General features: G+C 44.4%; 1 protein-coding gene across 17 annotated transcripts in view; it reads left to right on the top strand.

The window, feature by feature from the left end:
- CUX1 (cut like homeobox 1) overlaps positions 1 to 19,958 on the top strand; it is a 353,788-nt gene that overhangs the window by 159,927 nt on the left and 173,903 nt on the right. For all 17 annotated transcript variants that reach the window (XM_079786418.1, XM_079786417.1, XM_079786416.1 and 14 more), the window contains one exon: positions 1,954 to 2,001. In XM_079786418.1, the coding sequence (XP_079642544.1) occupies positions 1,954 to 2,001 (48 nt within the window). The remainder of the gene's footprint in view (positions 1 to 1,953; positions 2,002 to 19,958) is intronic.

Below are 19,958 nucleotides of genomic sequence, written 5' to 3'. Positions count from 1 at the left end.
CATCTCAGTGGCCACCAGCTCTGCATCCATGGTACGAGATTCTGTGATGCCTGGCCCTGGCATTGTGTGCGTGTGTGGAGTGGGAGAGGTGTCATGGGGTGTTGTGAGTACCACACCCCAAAGTGGGAACCAAGCCTTCCAGACCACCCAAGTGCCCCAAATGGGCTGAAAGCCTAAGATTCATACGCTGTGCATCCAGGGGATATTTTGGGACGTTTCCTGCTTGTACTTCACAGGTGCAGCTGAGCATTGCATGGTGGGGATTTTGTATTTTTCTGTTTTGCCTCCCCTCCCACCCCCAATTATTTGTTTATTTATTGATTTTAGAGAGGGAAAAGGGGGAGAGAGAGACAGACATCAATTTGTTGTTCCACTTATTTATGCATTCGTTGGTTGCTTCTTGTTTGTGTCCTGACTGGAGATCAAACCCACAACCTTGGTGTATCGGGATAACGATCTAACCAACTGAGGTACCTGGCCAGGGCGAACTGTTTTGCTTTTAAATCAGAATGGTTTTCTCCCGAAACCATCATTACATAGAAAATTCCTCGCCAGTATTTTTCTGTTCAGTTTTCTGATCTGTAAAGTGAGTTGTGAATCAGTGGTTTGGAGAATAATGAAAATTCATTTCACATAGAAGCATCTCTGTAAACATTGCTTATTATTTGCATTACACTCAAGGGGGAGGAGGTTGAAATGCACTATTGTGGCTTTACCAACAGACCTTGATATTAATAATCTCAAAGATATCGCTTCTGTGTGTTAAGATATTTGTTGCTTTTTGCTCAATAAATGGTACAGTATGAAGCAAATTTAAAACAGTGTTGGAAAACCTGTTACTGAATTAAATGTGTAACCAGGTTATTAGGTTTTGTAATTTTGCGTTACATCCCTAATTGTAGTTTGTGCCAATATGGTTTTGATTGGCCTGGCCCCTGCTCTCTTCAGTTTGAGGTTGCACATGGTGGCTGGGGTGGCAGAGCCTGCAGCCATGGTGCTGCCCAGACAGCAAAGGCCACTCGGTTCCAAAGGGCAGTGGATTGTGCTTGTCCGCTCTAACTGGCAGTGGAGTGGCCCAGGGGTCAGAAGTGAGTGTCCTAGGTTCTAGCTCTTTAGTTTAGTACTAAACCATGTAATATTTGCAGATAGAAGAATCGGATGAGGAATTTCCCAAACTGCCAAAAATAAATTTGGAATGGGTAATTTTTTAGCTGGTGACTTGAAATACATATATATCAGTGTGTGTGTGTGTGTGTGTGTGTGTAAATATTTCTCTTCAACTGTCTTCACGTATGTGTGTGTGCGTACAGACACACATCTTGTTTTAAAGAGTTATTTTAGCAGGTCTGTCATAAGACATGAAAATGCCCAAAGAAATGACTTGTAAAATATATAGTGAATTGGTTATAGCAGGAACAGCAGAGGGGAGTTTATTTACAATCATTATGAGAGAGGTGGTTCTTCTGCCTTCCTCGATGCTATAATCGAAAGTACTTTTGTCATCTCCTGTACTCTCCAAGCTGCTGTTCTCAGGAGGCTGGTCCTGTGCCAGTTGGCAGGGATGAGCCTAGTAAGATAAGAGGCATTGTTTTGTGGGCTGAACTCCAGAGCACCTGGGTCTTGTACCTGCACCCAGGCATCCCCCACTCATACTGTCCCTCCTCTTCTGTTCTCCAAAGTGGTTTCAAATGCCTTGGCGTCGCTGCACATTTGAAATGAGGTGTATATAACCAGGGTTTAGTAGAAACAAATGTAATGATATTCTTGAGTTCATGGGCACCAGTTGGCATTATGTTGTATGAATCAAGGCACGAAACAGGCGAGGGACAAGGATTGCTTAATATAATGATGACCATCCCTAAATTCAAAACTGTTTTTAGGAGGCCTTAACGAATGTTTCCCTTCTCTTTCCTTCTCAAATGGCTGTTTCCTGACCCATCCCTCTTGCTCCAGGATTTACGCAAGCAGGTAGCGCCGCTGCTGAAGAGCTTCCAAGGGGAGGTAAGCGTTTATATTTATTTTATATCCTGAGCCACCCTTCATAGTTTATTGCACTTTCTTTTTATTTTCATTAAGTAAAAGCCATTAACAGAAGATGCTTCCCCAGCCAGAGCTCTCCCAGCTGCACTGACCCAATGTCGTGCAGAGTTTACGCTTCCCAATGTGATGTTTCCATTGGGTGGATTGAGCTTGTTTGGACCACAGCCTGTGAGAGCTGAACTTCCTCAAGCTCACTGGGTCCCTGAGCTGTCAGGGGCCACAGCCAGTAGGCCTCCTGTGTGGAAGGGATGAAGTAGGGCAACCTGGTACTTTCATGTGCAGCCATCAGGGGAAGAGGAATTTCATTTGATTGATTCTTGAAAAAAAGACGAACAGGCAGAAGTCACGAGGAATAAGTTTGAGCTCAGTAGAAGGAAAAATGTTCTAATCTTGGCTTCCAGAGAAGGACTGGGCAAGATGGTGGGCGGGCTGCCAGTCATCTGAGAGGTGTGCTCTCGCCACCATAGAGTAATATCCACAGAGAGGACAGGTGGTGGAGTTGGCCAACACTCCAGCTCCTACTCTACCTTTTGGGTAGAGACGTGGTGGATTTTAGAAGGCCAGACATTTTGTTATTGGTGTGGAGTTACTCACTTGGCCCTTGGCTTCTCCTGTTGGGATGATGGAAGTAGTAGTACTACTGAGGAAAGGTAGAGAGGCTTCCTTAAAATTAAAGTCTTCTAAAGAACCCGTAGTGGAGGATGTTAGGAATTCACAGAGAACAGGGAGAAGGAGCAGGATTCAGGGAGGTGAGGTGGCAGGTTCAGGATGACGTGAGGCTGTGGGGTGCCTCCTGGGACACAACGCTAAGGAGGCTGGACTCCTTGGCTAGTTTCCCAGCATGCTGGTGACAGCAGAGGGCGAGGGAACGGATGAGGTTAGGAAGATGGCAGTGGGATGGGTGAGAGGAGATTCCAGGACAGTGAGGGACTTGTGTAGGAAGACGAAGCAGCAGTGACGGCTGGTGAGCACTGAAGATTTTAGACCAGTGCGTGGTGCCATTCTCTGTTCATAACTCCTGGCTGCTGGGAGCCCCTGAACCTGGCTCTGTAAGGCGCGGGGGAGGTCACCATCCCAGGTCTGGGAAGGGCATGAAGTAAGTGCCTTTCCCTCAGAAGTACATCTCCGAGCCCTCATTCTGTGAGTAAAACTGTCACCTACACCGACCCACATTTGATCTGATCTCTTTCTTTTACCTGGTCAGCAGCTTTTGTGAGGCCCACCGGCTTAGTGTTTCTCTACCTGAAATAGCTCTGTGTGATGTTTTCGTTTACTTGTTTTTCTTTCTTTTTGAAAAAGTTCAAGTCTACATAAAAGTAAAAATATTAGTATAATGAATACATGTACACCCTTTACCCAGACTCATCACTTGTTAACATTTTGCCACATTGCTCCCCACTCGGTTGTTAAACATTAGGAAGTAAGTTGAGATAGCACAGCACTGTACTCTTAAATATACATGTGTATCTCCTAAAGTAAGAATATTCCCTGACATTTCCACAATAACCCCGAGTATCCCACCTGGGAAAATTAACACTAATTCCATGATATCTAATATTCAGTCCAAAAATAAAATTTCCCCAGTTATCCCCAAATTGTGTTTTAAAACTGCCCTGCCCCCAACCAGGTTTCAATCAGGTTCATGTATTGCATTTGGTATATATATATATAAAATATATATTTCTCTTTTATTCCATAACTACCTCCTATACCCACCTCAACCCACCCCAACCCCCCATAATCACCACACTGTTGTCCGTGTCCATGAGTTCTTTTTTTCTTCTCTCTCTCTCTCTCTCTCTCTCTCTCATAGAGAATGCTCTCTCCACTACCTCTTACCTTTCTTATTATTTTTTGTTCTAGACAGGGTAATGGTTTTGGTTCTAGATAGTAAATTTGAAATGCCTGAGAAACATCAAGGCTTCCTATTTGGCTATATTTTAAAGGCTATTTATAAAGTAAAGATTTTTATAGTACCACTAATATTTAGTAAGCCTTTGCTAATTATACCATTAATATTTAGGAAGCCTTTGCTAATTACTACACACACACACACACACACACACACACACATCTGTGTTACTAGCATGCTGATCGTAGTGGAAGGGACTAAATCCTGCTTGTTTCTGAAGAATGGACTTTTATGCAGAGGGCAGCTGCAGATGGGGACCACACGTGCAGGGTTGGTTTTCTGCTGAGCGAGGCCAGAAAGCAGCCTGTCTTGGTGCTTCGCTGGAGCAGGACCCATTCAGCTTGCTTTTCTAAAATGCTGCCTTCTCTGACCAGAGGTTTGTTCTTGTACCCTTCATTAGTGTGTGCTGAGTACAGTTTTATTTATTGGATGTATTATTTGAGTCATCCCAAGGTGCTTGAGTTCTCCTTGGAAAAATGTATAGTATTAGAAAAAACATGTTCTTTGCCTCAGAATTCATTTAGATTACTTCTCTATTTGAGATCCCCAAAAGCAAAAAAAACAAAATAAAGCCTTCAGACAACAATAAATTCACACAAGACTTCAGTGTTCCTGCAAGAAATACATGTGTAGTGTGTTATAAAGTCAGGGGAAACATGAACCTCACTGGGCACCACTTTTAGGCCCCTCAGTGTTTTCTTGTTCTCAGGGTAAATCCAGGCACCTTCCTTCCTGTGGTTTATGAGACACGCATGATGGTAACTGCTTGCCTTTCTAGATTTTTCTTACTAGAAAGCCCATCACACAGCCGTTCTGAATTTCTACGAGGCCCTTATGCATTGAGTGACCTCACCAGCCTCCAAGCCTTTGAATGGGCTGACCTCTTCCTGAGACACTCCTTCCCCCTTTCACGTCTCCTGCCTCACTTCTGCTTGATGTCACTTCCTCAAGAAGAGCCTTTTCTGAACCTGTGATAGGCCAGGTCCCCTGCACCGAGTGCTCCCATTGCACGCCACACTATTTGTGACGCATTTGTCATCATTCCTGAGAGCTGCCTGTGACTTTGTCTCTGTTCCCCAGGAGTCTATAAATGTGTGAAGGCAACCTCTATGTCCTGTCTTGGCCATTTGTATTCCCAGCACCTGGCATAGCAATAGGAGCTAAAGTATTGTGCTCTCAGAAATAGTTACTGAATAAATGCTTGAACAGTGAGTTTCCTCAGGAGGCAGATTTTAAAACATTTGCCTTTATCTTTTCTTCAGGTTATGTGCTGCTAATAAGGTGAAAGGGACCCCAGAATATGTGCTTGGGAAATCCATTAGAAAAAACTAGTAAATAACTGTATTTGTTGTCCTTGATTAAAAAGTTTGGAATACTGAACTCATAACAATTACTTATAATTAGAGCAAAGTCATCAAATTTAACTTACATTGAAATTAGAATTATTTATTTCTCTAAGTTTGTGTTTAGCAAGCCCAGCCAACTGATTAGTGGGAATAGGAGGAGTAACCTAAATGGTCAATTCAATTTATGGCAGATTTTAGTTCAGTAATTTAGACAATCCCTTTAGTGAAATGACACTCACTCTCTAGAAAAATGCTAAGTCTTTCAAATTGTCTCCCTCTCTCCTGGCTTCTCTCCCTGAGAAGGGTCATGGTAAGGAGGGTTGAGGGGATCAGGAGTTGGCTTAGACCCCACTCCTCTTGGTAGGAGAGCAGGTTGCTTAAACCAAGTGTCCTCAGGGAGGAAAATCTCCTCTTAAATAACTTAGGCGCTTATATTAGAGAGGAAATAAAAGACTGACAAATTGATTAGCTTAGCATCCAGCTTAAATAATCATGACAGTACAATGGAAGAAGCTTAAAGAAAATAGAAAGAACTAGTCAAAAAAATTTAATAATAAAAACATATAAGAATGAAAATGAATGAGAAAGAAAACAAAGAGCCAAGAGGGAAATAGCCCCAAAGTTGGTTCTTTGAAAAGACTACTACAATAGACAAACTACCTTCCTAATTAATTAAAAAAAAATGTAGGAGTGCTAATGGAGATAACTTTGCAGCTACAGCAGATATTAAAAAGATAACAGGGGAATATTATAGTCAATTTTATGCCAATAAATTTTAAACCCTACACAAAATGGACACATTTTTAGAATACTATAACATCAAAGCTGATTAAAGACGAAGTAGGAAACCTGAATAGCCTTACAGCTATTACAGAAATATTTCCACAAGGTCTAGAAATTTGTATGAGAGAATTCTATCAGTCATTCGTAAAATAGATAGTTCTGATCTTTTTCAAACTCCTTCAGAAAATAGAAAAAGAGAGAGCGACTAGTGTAACCTTGATGTCAAAACTAGACAAGAACAGTATAAGAAAGGAATATTGAAGCAGTTTTATTTATTTATTTATTTATTTATTTATTTATTTACAACACTAATTTATTATTTTATAAGTTTGAAGATCAGAGGTCCAAAGTGGATTATCTGTGCTGCAATCCTTCCAAAGACTCTAGGCATGGAATTTATTTTCTTGCTTTCTCCAGCTTCCCAAGGTGGCTCACATTCCTTGGCTCATGGTCCAGCATCACTCTAACTTCCGCTTTTGCTTTTTGTTTTGTTGTAAATAATTGTTTATTGTTGAAAGTATTACATATGTCCCCATTTTTCCCCCATTGACCCTCTCTAGCCCGCCCCTGACCCCCATCCCCGCCTTCAGCACCCTGTTGTCTGTGTCCATGGGTTATGCATATATGCATACAAGGTCTTTGATTGATTACCTCCTACCCACCCATCCTCCCCTGCCTTCCCTCTGAGATTCCACACTGTGTTCCATGTCTCTGGATCCACTTTGTTCGTCAGTTTATTTTGTTACTTAGATTCCACACATGAGTGCGATCCTGTGATACTTGTCTTTCTCTGACTGACTTACTTCACTTAGCATGATATTCTCCAGGTCCCTCTATGCTGTCTCAAAGGGTAAGAGAGTCTTATTTTTTACTGCTGCATAGAATTCCATGGTATAAATATACCACAGGTTTTTAATCCACTCATCTACTGATGGGCACTTGGGCTGTTTCCAGATCTCAGCTATTGTAAATTGTGCAAAGCAGTCTAATTTATGAATAGATACATAGAAGTCCTTTAAAAAGTACCGGGGGCAGGGGGGGGGGGGAGACAATGGTAAGATATGTACACATATAATACCTTAATAAAAAAATTTGGAAAAAAAAAGTACTGGTAAATCCATCAAGCTCTCTGTATCCCAAGAATGCTATTTGGTTTAATAATAGAAAAATATATTCATGCAAATTAATATCACTAGCACATTAAAGAGGAAAATATTATCTCAATAGTTATTGGGAAAGAATTTGATAAAATTCAACATTCATTCATGATAGAAACTACCAGCAAACTAGGAATAGAGGTGAATTTTAACCTGAGTAAGGTTATCAAAAACCTGCTTCAATCATCATACTCAATGATGTTGATATCATTCCCTTTAAAATCAGGAAAGTGATTTGACTTTGGATGGTGGGCACACGGTGCCATATATAGGTCTTGTAACAGAAATCTGCACCTTGAAACCATTAACCAATGTCACCCCAATAAATTTAACTTTAAAAGTTATAAATACACACACACACACACACACACACACACACACACACACACACGAAAATAAGGAAGGAGACACATAAATACTACATTTATTTAACATTGTACTAGAAGTCTTAGCATGGAAGATAAGAAAAAGAAACAAAGTACACATATTGTAACAGAAGAAATAGAACTCATTTTTCACATGAGCCTTAATTATTTAACAAGGTTACTAGATATAAAATCAATATACAAAACTAAATACATACTTCTACATCAACAGCAAACTGAGGAAGGATACCACTGGAAATACCAACAAAAAATAAAGAAACATAGATATGAATATAGCAATGCATAGAAACTTTCTGGAAAAAAGAATATCATTTATATTGAAGGATATTAAAGATTTAAATGAAGAGAGGTAAGGTATTCAATAATAGAAATTCCCACTATTATTAAAGATATCAGTTTTCCCAAAATTGATATGTAGTGAGTCATTGTAATTCTAATAAAAATTCCAACACGATTTTTCATGAAACTTGAAAAGCTGATTCCAGAATTTATATGAGGCTGATGATTGTGAAGATAATATTAAATCAGAACAATATACAGGATTTGACCTTCCAGATTATCAAAGCCATAGTAATTGGCACAGGGATAGATAAATACACCCGTGGAACATAATAAAAATCAGAACTGACCTGTGCACACATAGGAGCCAGATACATTGCAAAGCATTACAGATCACTGAGGAGAGGGTGGGCTTGTCAGTAAATGGTCCTTTGACAACTTATGATCCTTACGAAATTAAATGAAATTAGACCCCTACCTCAAACCTTATGGAAGCACAAATTATAGATAAACACTTAAGGCAAAACTTTAAACCTTTTTGAAGAAAATACAGAATATTATAACTTCGAATAAGATTGGATTTCTTAAATAGGATACCATAAAGTAAGAAATTGTTACATTCATCTGCATTAAAATTTAAAAGTAAAAGCTTGCCCCACCCCCTCTTGGAAAGGCATCCCAGAGAAAATGAAGAGATAATTCCAAGGCACTGCTAGCTCCGTTTTACCTTTGTGTGAGCTAAAGGCTTCGCCTTTCTCAAGGCTTTTTGCATCATCTGTTGGAAACCTGTCATAATAAAGATTCCAACGTATCTGAATCTTTTTCCTAATAAAGATTCACATGCCTCTTATGTGAATGGTGCACCCTAAGGCCATACTATGAGCCAATCATATGTTGGGTAACCTTGGCCAAAAGTCACAAACCTGAAGGAGACAGTTGCCACTCACATAGTTGACAAAGGGTTCGTTTTCAGAAAATATGAAAAAGTTTACCTATTAGTAAGAGAAAGACGAGCATCTCAGTAGGAAAATGCGCAAAAGCCATGTATGGCATTCCCGGAAGAGAAACTCAGAATGGTCATAAATACATGAAAAGATGCTCAACCTTATAACCAAGGAAACACAAATCAAAATAATTTAAGTGCAACTTACTCATGTCTACCAGGCTAGCCAAAATTCAAAAGTCAAGGGAGGAGTGTGAATTCTAATCTGTCATGAGATACTAAAGCTAAAGAAGAACATAAACCTTGACAGAGCAGTTTCAATCCTAAGTGTATACCCTGAATAAACTTAAACATGGGCCTCAGGAAACAAGTTCAGGAATGTTTGAAAGTAATAAGTGGAAACAACCCATTTCCATCAGCAGTAGAAAGAATAAGTAAAGAGTGGTGTGATCATACAGTGGAATACAACATAGGGGAGAGTGAATGAAATGCAAACCTGCAATACTGAGCTGATACTGTTTAGGGGATAAATATAGATTTTAATTACTATGTACTAGAACCATAAAGAAAAGGTGAAACAGGAAATTCAGAATAGAGTTTATCACCGATAGGCACAAAGGAGGTTTCTAATGCTGTGGGAATGCCCCTATTCACAGGTGTTTCTTTTGTTATTTTATAATTATGAACTATTTTCAAAAAGAAATAAATCATGCTTAGAAGGCAGTAGCTATATAATTCTATTTTTGCATGTCAGAAGCTTAATATTATCTTCCCCCTTCTCTTTGCATTTCATCTGTGGTAGATTTTAATCTCCAGGCAAATAAGGCCAGTGAGGCCATGCACTTGAACAGGTGAGGGGGGTAGTAGCACACTTGTAGTAATGCTCAAAATGGCATTTGGGGGACACTTGGCAAGTGTGAGCGCTGTGCTAGGTGATTTTCAAGCGCGCGCGCGCGCCCACCCAATACTGTAAAGTAGCTGCTGCTTCTACCTTCCTGTCACCAGACCTCCAAAGTGGTATCTGTCTTCTCCGTTGGCTTTCACTGTGGGAGGAAGTGCCCCTTCCTCAGACTCTAGTCCCTTCCACGTGGGTCCTGGAGCCTACTCTCCCAGGAACCACAGCCCTGCAGCTGTCCCCTCTTAGTGTCTTCAGTCTCGGTAGTTACCGGATTCTTCTCATCTACATTTCTACAAGCGCTAGTGTGTTCCATTTGGAGACAGAGAGACGCCAACCATCCTTTGTCCCCCAGCCTACTTGGCCAAGCTTCTTTAAAGAGCCATCCCCATCCTGTGTGTGAACGTCAACCCACCCCAACCTGGTGTCTACCCCATTCTCCCTTGACCTTTTCAGTCCCCTCTCTCTCACTTCAGAGACATGCAGCACACCTGTCCACCCCTCTCTCCTGATAGGTTCTCTTCTCTAGACAGCCCATGCCATTTGCCCTCGGGCTCTCCCTTCTGGGTTCTCCCTGGCTATTGATTTTTAGTCTCATTGGGCAGTTCCTTCTTTTCCTTCAGACACTGAATCACAGCATTCTTTGCTCTACAATCTCTTCATATCTACGTGCTGAAAACTCAGATTTCTCTCTCTAACTTGGTCTTCTCTGATGAGTTCCAGGCTCATGTAAGACTACCAGTTTATCACCTTTTAGGTATTCCACAGGAAATAGTTCATAACCCACAACCACCTCCCCTTCTCCAACTTCCTCACTTACTGAAATGTCCTTCTCTTCCACCCTTTCCCTTCTTAGGAATAACTCCCCAGTCCACCTAGTTTCCTCAGCTGGAAATCTAGCTCACCCTCCTCTCTCCAGACCCCTACATCTCCTCCGTCCTTCCTCTGAGTGTACGCACATCTGCCCGATTCTTTCCATCCTCCCACCTATGCTTGTCCAGAGCCACCATGTGTCACCGAGGCCATTGCAGTGGTTCCCTAACTGGTCTCTGTTCCAGCTCTTATGAGCCCACACCTGCCTTTCCTCCATGCATCAACCAGGATCAGGTCGCTTCCTTGCTCACAGCCTTTCAGTGCCCTGACCCCAGTGCCCTGACCTCAGCCTTCAGAGTGCATGGACGGGCCATAGCCTGCCTCCCTCTGCCCCACCCTGTTCCCCCCACCCCCTGCCCGGCCCTCCTACTCAACCTTTAGGTTCACCTCAGATGGCATGCCCTCAAATAGATCTCTGACCCTCATTCCAAACCAAGGCCCTCTTACTATTTCTCTCGTAGCACCTTGTCCTTTTGTTCAGAGTACTTTCCTCATTGTGTTTTTGAGTTTGTTACGTCTACCCTCTCTACAGATTCTCTATGTCTATATTGGCCTCCTCTGTGTACCCAGTACCTGGCTGGCCCTAGTGAACATGCAGTAGGTATCCATTGGATGGGTGGGGGAAGCAGCAGCCCATTTTATAGATGAAGAAACTAAGCCCAGGGAGGGTAAGTAGATTGGCCAAAGTCACACAAAGTGACAGTGGCAGGCCTGGGCTGTCGGCACCACGGGCATGTTTATTTATGTTAGTGCACTCGATAATGCTTAGGGAGCAGGGAGAACCCTTCCACCCCTCCATCATCTCAGTTAACCTCCCCAGCCTTGGATAGGACCATTGATGTTCATTTTGTGTAAAGTGCTGGGCAAACACAGCTTCAGGCTCCCCTCCCCTTCTAACCAGCCCCTCCTGTATCAGATCTGGCTTTCCACACCTTGTCCCGCATAAATATCCATAAATGTGTGTACACCTTTTGCCACAACCTTCACCTCTTGGAGGAGTGGGGCCCAGGTTAACTGCAAACTATGACTTTATCCCATTATCACCTGCCAATGTGGCCCACGTGAGGGGCCAAGTGATTATTTGCAGTTTCCCTTTGTACTGAAGGTCCAGTGAAGGTGTAACATGCCAACAATATTCAGAGCCGCAGTCAGGCCGTTTGAGGCCCCATATTGCCTCTGATGCTGGGTTTTACTCTGACCTTCGTTCAGTTTTTTTTTATTCAGTGAAACCCTGAGAGCCAACCGTGTGTAGCTCTGGACCAAATAGGAACTGAGGATGTAGCCATGGATACGGTGGGCAAGGCCCCTGCTGTCTTGAAGCCTGTGTCCTAGTGAAGAGAAAGAGATAATAAACATAAGGAGTAATGTCAGATGGTGACAAGTGCTATGAGGAAAATAGATGGGAAAGAGGAGAAGAGTGCGAGGAGCAGGGCAGCTTCTGCAGAGATAGTTGTCCAATGGGAGGCCTCTCCCAGGAGGTGACGTTTGAGGTAAGACCTGAATGATGAGACAAACCAGCCAAGCACAGAGCTGGGGATATCGTCAGGCAGAGCAGGGCAAGTGCCAAGGTTCTGAGGGGAGACAGTGTTCAGAATGACCAGAAGCCAGAATGAGGGCCAGGGCTGGGGCTGAAGGAGTGAGGGAGGAAGGAGTGGGCGGGCCGGGTCTATTGGGCCATGGTGTTAAGTTGCTTTGAAAGGCTCTGGTCCAAAAGGAGAGGTCTGAGTGTAGTGGAAAGCAAGGCCCCATGCACACTTGACGGATTTTAATCAAATAATAGATGAAATGTATTAAGCTGGGTAAATATTCCATGAATTAGTTGAAAGTGACTAAGAGTTTCAAGGATGTCCTGTGGCCTATATCTGTTGCACTGTAGCATATTTAAGTGTTCAGATCTAAAGGCCATGTCTAAATAAAGCCAGGGTGTCCGAGTGCTTTACTTCAAAGAACATTTCACAGAGCGTTAGAAGACCTGGGAGCCTGCCCAGGCGCTGCCATTCACTCTTCTGTGACCTCGGGCCTCTTTCTGCCTGACTTTGCTCATCGGTACAATGAGTGGATAAGCGAGATAGTCGGCATGGAGCCCCATAGCTCTGAAGTCCAGTATGAGCCAGGGGACTAATACTTGGGTTGACTGTCATCAGCAGACAGAAAGGACTTTTCCCGCAATTAGGGCTGTTCAAAACTGGAATGAGCTGCCATTGAAGGTAGTGAGTTTCCCATTACTGCTGGTGCTCCAACAGGGGCCAGAGGACCACCTGTCAGGGATGTGGTCAACTCTTACCTAGTCTTTTTCAAGGCCCAATCCAAATGCTGTGTCCTTAAGGGCAGCGGTCGCCAACCTTTCGGACCTCACGGATCACCAGTGGTCCGCGGACCACCGATTGGCGACCGCTGCTCCAGTGTATCCCCAAATACCCACCAGAAACAAACTCGTTCCCTTCTCATCTCTGATAGGGCTCCATTTGTATCTCTCTTTTGATTTTGAGCCTGAAAACATTGTGCCTTCTATTTTAGTTATTGGAACACAGTTTAACTTGCCTTATACTTAGCCTCAAGCGTCTGAAATCTAGAGCGTAGAAACTATGTGTGTGCACGTGCATGTACACATGTTTATGTCCCCATCATACCTGTACTTAGCAAGTACTGAATTAAGTGTCATGGTATTAGAGAAGATTGAACCAGATCCATGGTTCCTAAAGCTGGTACTCAGAAGGGCCAACTGGCTGGCTGCATGGGAATCAACCATGTTTCCAGAAACTCAGCTGTGCAACCCCCTTCCCGGGGGTTGATTCATCAAGCCTGGGGTGGGGCCTAAGCATCAAATTTTACAAAGTCCATCCTGATTCTCATTAGCAGCTGATTGTAGGAACCGCTGGGCTAGGTTCCCTCCGAGGGGAATTCCTCTAGGTCAAATTCTGTGATTCTGTATGACTCTAGTACCTTGTATGGAACGTAAGGAGCTCTGTGATTTAGTTTAAAATGTATTTCCAGGTGACACATCCTTGGCTTCTGCTCCCACCAGGCTGGTCTGTTTACTGTACCTTGAACATTCCTTGCGGTTTCCTGCCTCTGACCTTTTCCTAAAGCTATGGCCTCCGTTATTATAACCTGTTGCTCTTCCTCACCTGTAAAAATCATTTCCATCCTTTAAGACCTAACTGAAAGTTTACCTCCCTTGTTCCTTTTTCTTACCATTTCAGCCCGTTTCTAATTTTCTTTTGAGAGTCTGCATTATCTCTTAGACTTTGTTTCACCTTCTCCCTTCTGAGCTGTTTAGTAAGATGTTCTCAGCTGAATTTCTCTCTCCCTTTTGCCTTCTCCTTCATCAGTAAGAACTCCTTGAGTGTACAAGGTACTGCACTAGGTTCCTGGTGATCCACAAGAAATACAAGGCTATTTCCCCTGCCAGGGGCCTCAAAGGTATCTGCAAGCTTGGGACCCAGTGTTCCTCACAGGTGAGTATGGATCAGGCACTGAGGACACTGACTGGAGGATGGAGGAGGCTTCACGAGAACCCCAACATAGCCTGTTGTCCTGGCCCCTTTCCTGGCGGGGACTCCCTTCATTCTCACCCAACACAGCCATCTTCAGACACTCAGGCCTTTTCACACGTGATAGTTGAGGTGACGGTGGTGGCAGTTGTGGTGGTGATGGTGTGTTTTAATTATCTTACAGTAAAATCCGAAGGCCTGGTGATGCAGTGTCTATCTGGAGGCTTGCTCCATGATGGCTCAATTAGGGGAGCAGTAGGACTGTGGTTCAATATTCAGGCCAGCTTCCTAATTGAAAACACATTTTCTTCTCCAAGCTGCAGCTGGTTTGGTTCTGCTCATGCAGAAAAGGATATAACCTTGCATAACATAGGAAATGAACGGTTGAGAGAGAAGCCAAATTCAATTTCAGTCAGATATGTTGAGGCTAAGCCCATGATCTATGGAAGCAGGGGAGCGAGCCGTGTGCATGTGGAAAGGGGTGCACTCAGCAGTCTATTAATCACGGCCGCCCGCCCGGCGCTGCCGCCACCGCCGGTGCCACCGCGCCAGCGCCGCTCCTCCGACGGGCTGGAGAGCAGCCAAGCACTCCAGAAGTTAACCTCTTAAAGACCCAGAGCTGCTTTCTGTTGAATAAATGTAATTTTGTGGTCAGAAATAAATGCTTGTGATGTAGCAGGAGCTTTGAAAACAACAGAGAGCCAAAGCTATTACAAATTGCTTCGTGTTGTGGAAGTCAACAGCATACATCAAAATTCCAAGTGTACGGCAAATTGATTTCGGCCCAGAGCTCTGCAGCTATTCAATAAAAGTCCTATTAAGCCATTGTATGTAATGAACAATCCAGAGCAAATCTAATATTTTCAGTAGATAATGATTTTTAACATCCTCTCAGTAACCATCGCAGGAGTTCTTGGATGTTTACAGCGCGTGTCCACGTGTGGTGGGCCCTCCTCGGCTTTCGTGTCAGGCACCCCCAGACATAGGCTCCTGAGGGTTCAGCAGCAGACCCTGCTCCTGAGGAAGGGCACAGAGGGCTCTGATGTCCCAGTGTCTAGTGCACAGTCGGTGCCTGGGAAGTGTTTGCTGCATTGAAATGAACGGAGTTGAAATTCAGAAAAGGGAATGCAAAGAGCTCAGAATCAGTACGTAAAATGAGATGTTGGCAGAGTTGACCTGAGGCTCTAAAAACTAGAGGGTCACCAGTAAGGGATTCAAGGTCCCACATGACAAAGAGACTGGTACCAATGCCCAGGGCGAGCCCCAGGACTCCCCCATTGCACCTTGACAGCTCAGGAAACAGACCGTGTCAGGGAACCTGTGCTGATGGAGCCACCAAAGTGACCTTGTGGCCAACTGACTGGGAGTCACCTCAGCAGGGGCCACCATGCCCTCCTCAGCGGCTCCACTGCTCTGCTCACAGTCACGCTGTGATGACCCTGGTCAGACTGAATTATGCCCCACTCTTCATTTCAGTCTGCCCTTCCAGATCATAAGCTTCCGGAGGACAAGGTTTACAATTCGTTCTTTCATTCAGTATTTACTGAACATCTACTGCGTGCCAGGCTGGACCTGAACTAGACACTGGCATGCAGTAGTGAATAATTTGACATAGACACTGCTCTCATGGAGCTTAACAGTAGAGCAGGATCTGTATTCCCATGTGGCACATAGCAGGCCTTCGATGAAAGATGGATGGGTGGGTGGATGGATGGATGGATGGATGGATGGATGGATGGATGGATGGATGGACGGGATGGGCAGGTGTGGGGATGGTTGGGGATGGATAGATAGTTAACAACGTCAGTGTATAAATAAAATGCATTCTCTATCAATAAAAAAAAGGCCCTGTTCTACTTACACTCCCAGCCCCATTCAGGGAATCATGTGATACCAGGAGGCAGTTGTGATATGAAGGTAAGAGTACTAGACCTAGACTTAGTAGGCCTAGGTTTGAGGCCTTACTTGCCTCAAGTCAGTGACCTTGATCTTCACCAAGTCAGCTGATCTCTCAGTGCTTCTGTTTTTTTATATGATAAATATGATTGTTTGAGGGAATAGATTTGAATGAGGATTAGAGTTAGTATTTGTAAAAATAGACTAACTCTAATAGGGTGGTTTTTTGTTTCCTGGACTAAAATTATTCAACTTGTAATGTTCAGTCATATAGTATTTACTTGAATATTGTGGAATTTACATTACTAGGGTATTTTATTTTCTGCAGATTCCACTTCCCTTAGAAAAACTCAATCTGGATGTTAATTAGGTTTTACTAATGTTCCATCAATTTAATGCAGTGATTCCTTAAATGAAACTGACACCAAGGACCAGATGGTCAAAAGGAGGATTGTGAACGTATGTGTGACTCGGGAGGGAGCATAGGGACACTGGTGGTAGCTGAGAACCCAGAGGGGTTTTGTTGCTTGCATGTGAATAGTCCATGTTCTACCACCACCCCCCACTCCGTTTCAGACTGCTCCCCTGCTCTCTTTGCGAATAATTATTTGCACAGAATTTTACATCTGAAAGTCACCATGTCTATGATTTTATGCAGCCTTCCCCAACACCCTGTGCTAGAATGTTATCACTACCCAGAGTGACTGTGTGGGAGGGTAGTCATGAGTTTGAAGAGCAGAGTGGACGCCTGGAGGTGAGGTCTGTATGCGCGCACCCCGCCCCCCCCCCCCCCCCCCCAGTTCCAGGCTCTTTGCTCCTTTGAGCCTCATTAAGCCCAGCCAGATGCCATCCTCTTGTCACTACATACTCACCACCTCCAGCAAGTGTTCCTAGACTGAAGGAGCCCACCCCTCAGGAACCTTCAGTGATGCGCTGGTTAGCCACCTGCACGGATAAGCCTGGAAACAACCCTTGATCCCAGAAGTGGACTGAGCAGGGTCATGGGTTGGAACCCAGGTATTTGGACTTGTCGAATACTTACTCCACTCACCTCTGTGGAAGGGGACATGACCACTGATAATTTAAAAATTCGTCCTGGCAGTGTGGCTCAGTTGGAGCGTTGTATCATACACCTAAAAGGTTGCGTGTTCAATTCGCAGTCAGGGCACATACCCAGGATGCTGGTTCGATCTCCAGTCAGGGCCTATGCAAGAGGCAACCAATCGATTTCTCTCTCTCTCTCTCTCTTTATTTTTTCCTTCCTCTCTCACTAAAATCAGTGGAAACATGTGCAAGTGGGGATTTAAAAAATAATAATAATAAAATAAAAATTCAGGCTTGGAATCTGTTTCATCTGTGCTCCTCTTTAAGTACAACTTCCAGAGCCTTCTAAGTTGCCACCCAGAAAAAAGCATCCTGGCCTGGTGGGCCAGCAGCCTCCCAGCTCCCTTCTTCACCTGTGGCTGGAACAGACTTCGCCCTCTTGTTCTGCCACTGCTTGGGGATGCTCCTTGGCCTCGTCCCCTGCCCCCCCTCCCAGGCCATCTGTGAGGACCAAAGTGGCAGGACAGGAAGTAAGACCAGGCCTTCTCGTAGGGAATGGAAACATGGCAGACTCTGCGTGCAGCCCTTCGGGAGATGAAGGAGAACGTCATGCCGGCTCCAGCTGTGTGCCAGAAGCTACACATGTTATCTCCTTTAGTCCGCACAGCAGCTCAGCCCTGAGAGCTTTTATAATCACTTCTATAGAAAGGATAAAATGGACCCAGGAAATCAAGTAACTTGTCTGAATCAGCACAGCTCATCAGCCTTAGAGCTGAGACTTGAACGTTAATGTCTGACTCTAAAGCCCGAAAGCTTGAGAAACGTCTTGAAATTGCTTCAGAAACAGGAGAAGAGGGGGAGATCTGTGAGATCACACTTTCTTCTCCAGCATATCAAGAAGAGAGAAACCTACCAGATTACAGCAGGTGCATGAAAAGGACATAGACCGATTTCTAGGGCTGTTTAGGGAAGGAGCCTGGGTACCTACCTGGGCAGAGCTGTGTTCTTCAGTGAGCCCTCCAGCTCCTGGTTCAGAGCCCACCCCATCCTCAGCCCCCAAGCCCCAAGCCCCATTCATACTCAGGCCTGAGACCATTGGGGACTTGGGAAAGCAAGTCTGACCCAAGACACATGGCCTGGCATCCTCCCTGGCAAACTGTGTGTGTTCTCTTAAAAAGCAGCAGACCAAAACAGATCCAGGGACAGAGAAGCATCGATCAGACCATCATACCTCAGATGGAAGGTAGAGGAGGGTGCGGGTAAGGGGAAGAGGTCAACCAAAGGACTTGTAAGCATGCATATAAGCCTAACCAATGGACAAAGACACCAGGGAGGTGAGGGCATGAGTGGGGGGGTGGAGGTGGAGGGACAATTGGGGGATAAGGACACATGTAATACCTTAATCAGTAAAGGGAAAAAAATAAAAAAGCAGCAGACCTCGGAGCACAGTTGCATCCTGTGGTGGGCATGCGGGGATGCCTGGGAGCACTTTGCAGCGTTCATGTTGGGCCCAGCACCTTCAGGGTTGTGGAGCAGACTCCAGGGCGTAGGCACATACATTGCTCCTTCCTCCTTTACTCTCTTTCCTGGCTTCTCTCCGGTGTTCCCACCTGCCCCTTCTGTGGCTCCTTCCTGGGGAGGCAGCTTAGAGTAACAGAGAAAACCAAGCAGACAAATCACAGGTTTTGAAACCAGACAGATCTAGATTTGAATCCTGACATCATCATTTACCAGTGTGACCTTGAATGAGTCATTTAGCTTCTGTGCCTCATCCTTGTAATAAAAAATCTGCCCTGCAGAGTAGAGACATTACATGTATATATTTAAAGATCATGCTATAGAGCAGTGCTGGATAAACAGTAGTTCTAGTTTGACCTCTTAAATACTAGTACTCCCCAGGAATCAGCCCCAGCCTTCGGGCTGTCGCTGCACACCTCTCCATCCCTGTTCCCGGAATAACCTCATCAGGACCACTTGATAGTTCCAAACCTTTGTCTGGGTCTCTCTTCTAACTTCAGGTCCCCCTGGAGCTCCCCCTTTGGGCCTCTCACAAACTTAAAACTTTCACCTACCCCCAATTATACTCACCTCTGCATTCCCCACCTCAAGGGAGGTGACCAGCCCCCAGTCACCCTGGCCAGAACTCTGGGAGGACCTCTTCTGCCTTCAAATCCTGTGAATTCTGCTTTCCTTGCCTCACTAGGATTGGCTCCCTCCTTCCTGACACACAGATTTTGCATCTTCTTTCCTTTCCTGTCACTACCAACCTTTCACCATCTCCCAACATCCCGTGGAGATGCCTTCCCATCCAGAGTGATCATTTCATGTCGCTGCTAACTGACATTGTCAGGACTCCCGATAGCTTTCCATGTAAAGCTGCTGCCTCCTGGCTTAGCCTTCCAGCCTCTGCCTGCTCTTCAGCCACCTGTCTGCCGCTCGGCTCCTCTGCTCCAGGCACAGCAGATCCTGCACGTCTCTGAACAGGCCATTTCTGTTTCAACGTGCCTTTATCTTTGGTCGGACTCCCCTTCCCACCTTGAAGAAAGCCTCGACCCCTCCCATCACAAAAGAAGTTGATCTTCTGTCATCTTTAGAACTCCCTCAAGTGTGCACAACACACCATGCAGAACAGTATCTATAATATTCTGCCATTCATGTGTGTTTTTAAGGAAGACTGTGTACACAGATGCTTGCAATTGCATAAAATATTTCTGGAAGGGTATAGAAGAGAATTTTTGCCTATAATCCAGGCAGCTGTGAGACAGGTGGACATGGATAGGAAGGAGACCTGCTTTTCACTATATACTTATACTTTTGGGGGTCAGGTATTTTTATTTTCTTTTTAATATTAAATAGTTTTTGGTATATTCACGAAGTTGCACAGCCATCACTACTATCTAATTCCAGAAC

This window comes from Cnephaeus nilssonii, assembly GCF_951640355.1.
Source record: "Cnephaeus nilssonii genome assembly, chromosome: 2".
Lineage (NCBI taxonomy): Eukaryota > Metazoa > Chordata > Mammalia > Chiroptera > Vespertilionidae > Cnephaeus > Cnephaeus nilssonii.
Note: the sequence above shows the minus strand (reverse complement) of the source record. Positions and strands in the feature narration are given on the sequence as shown.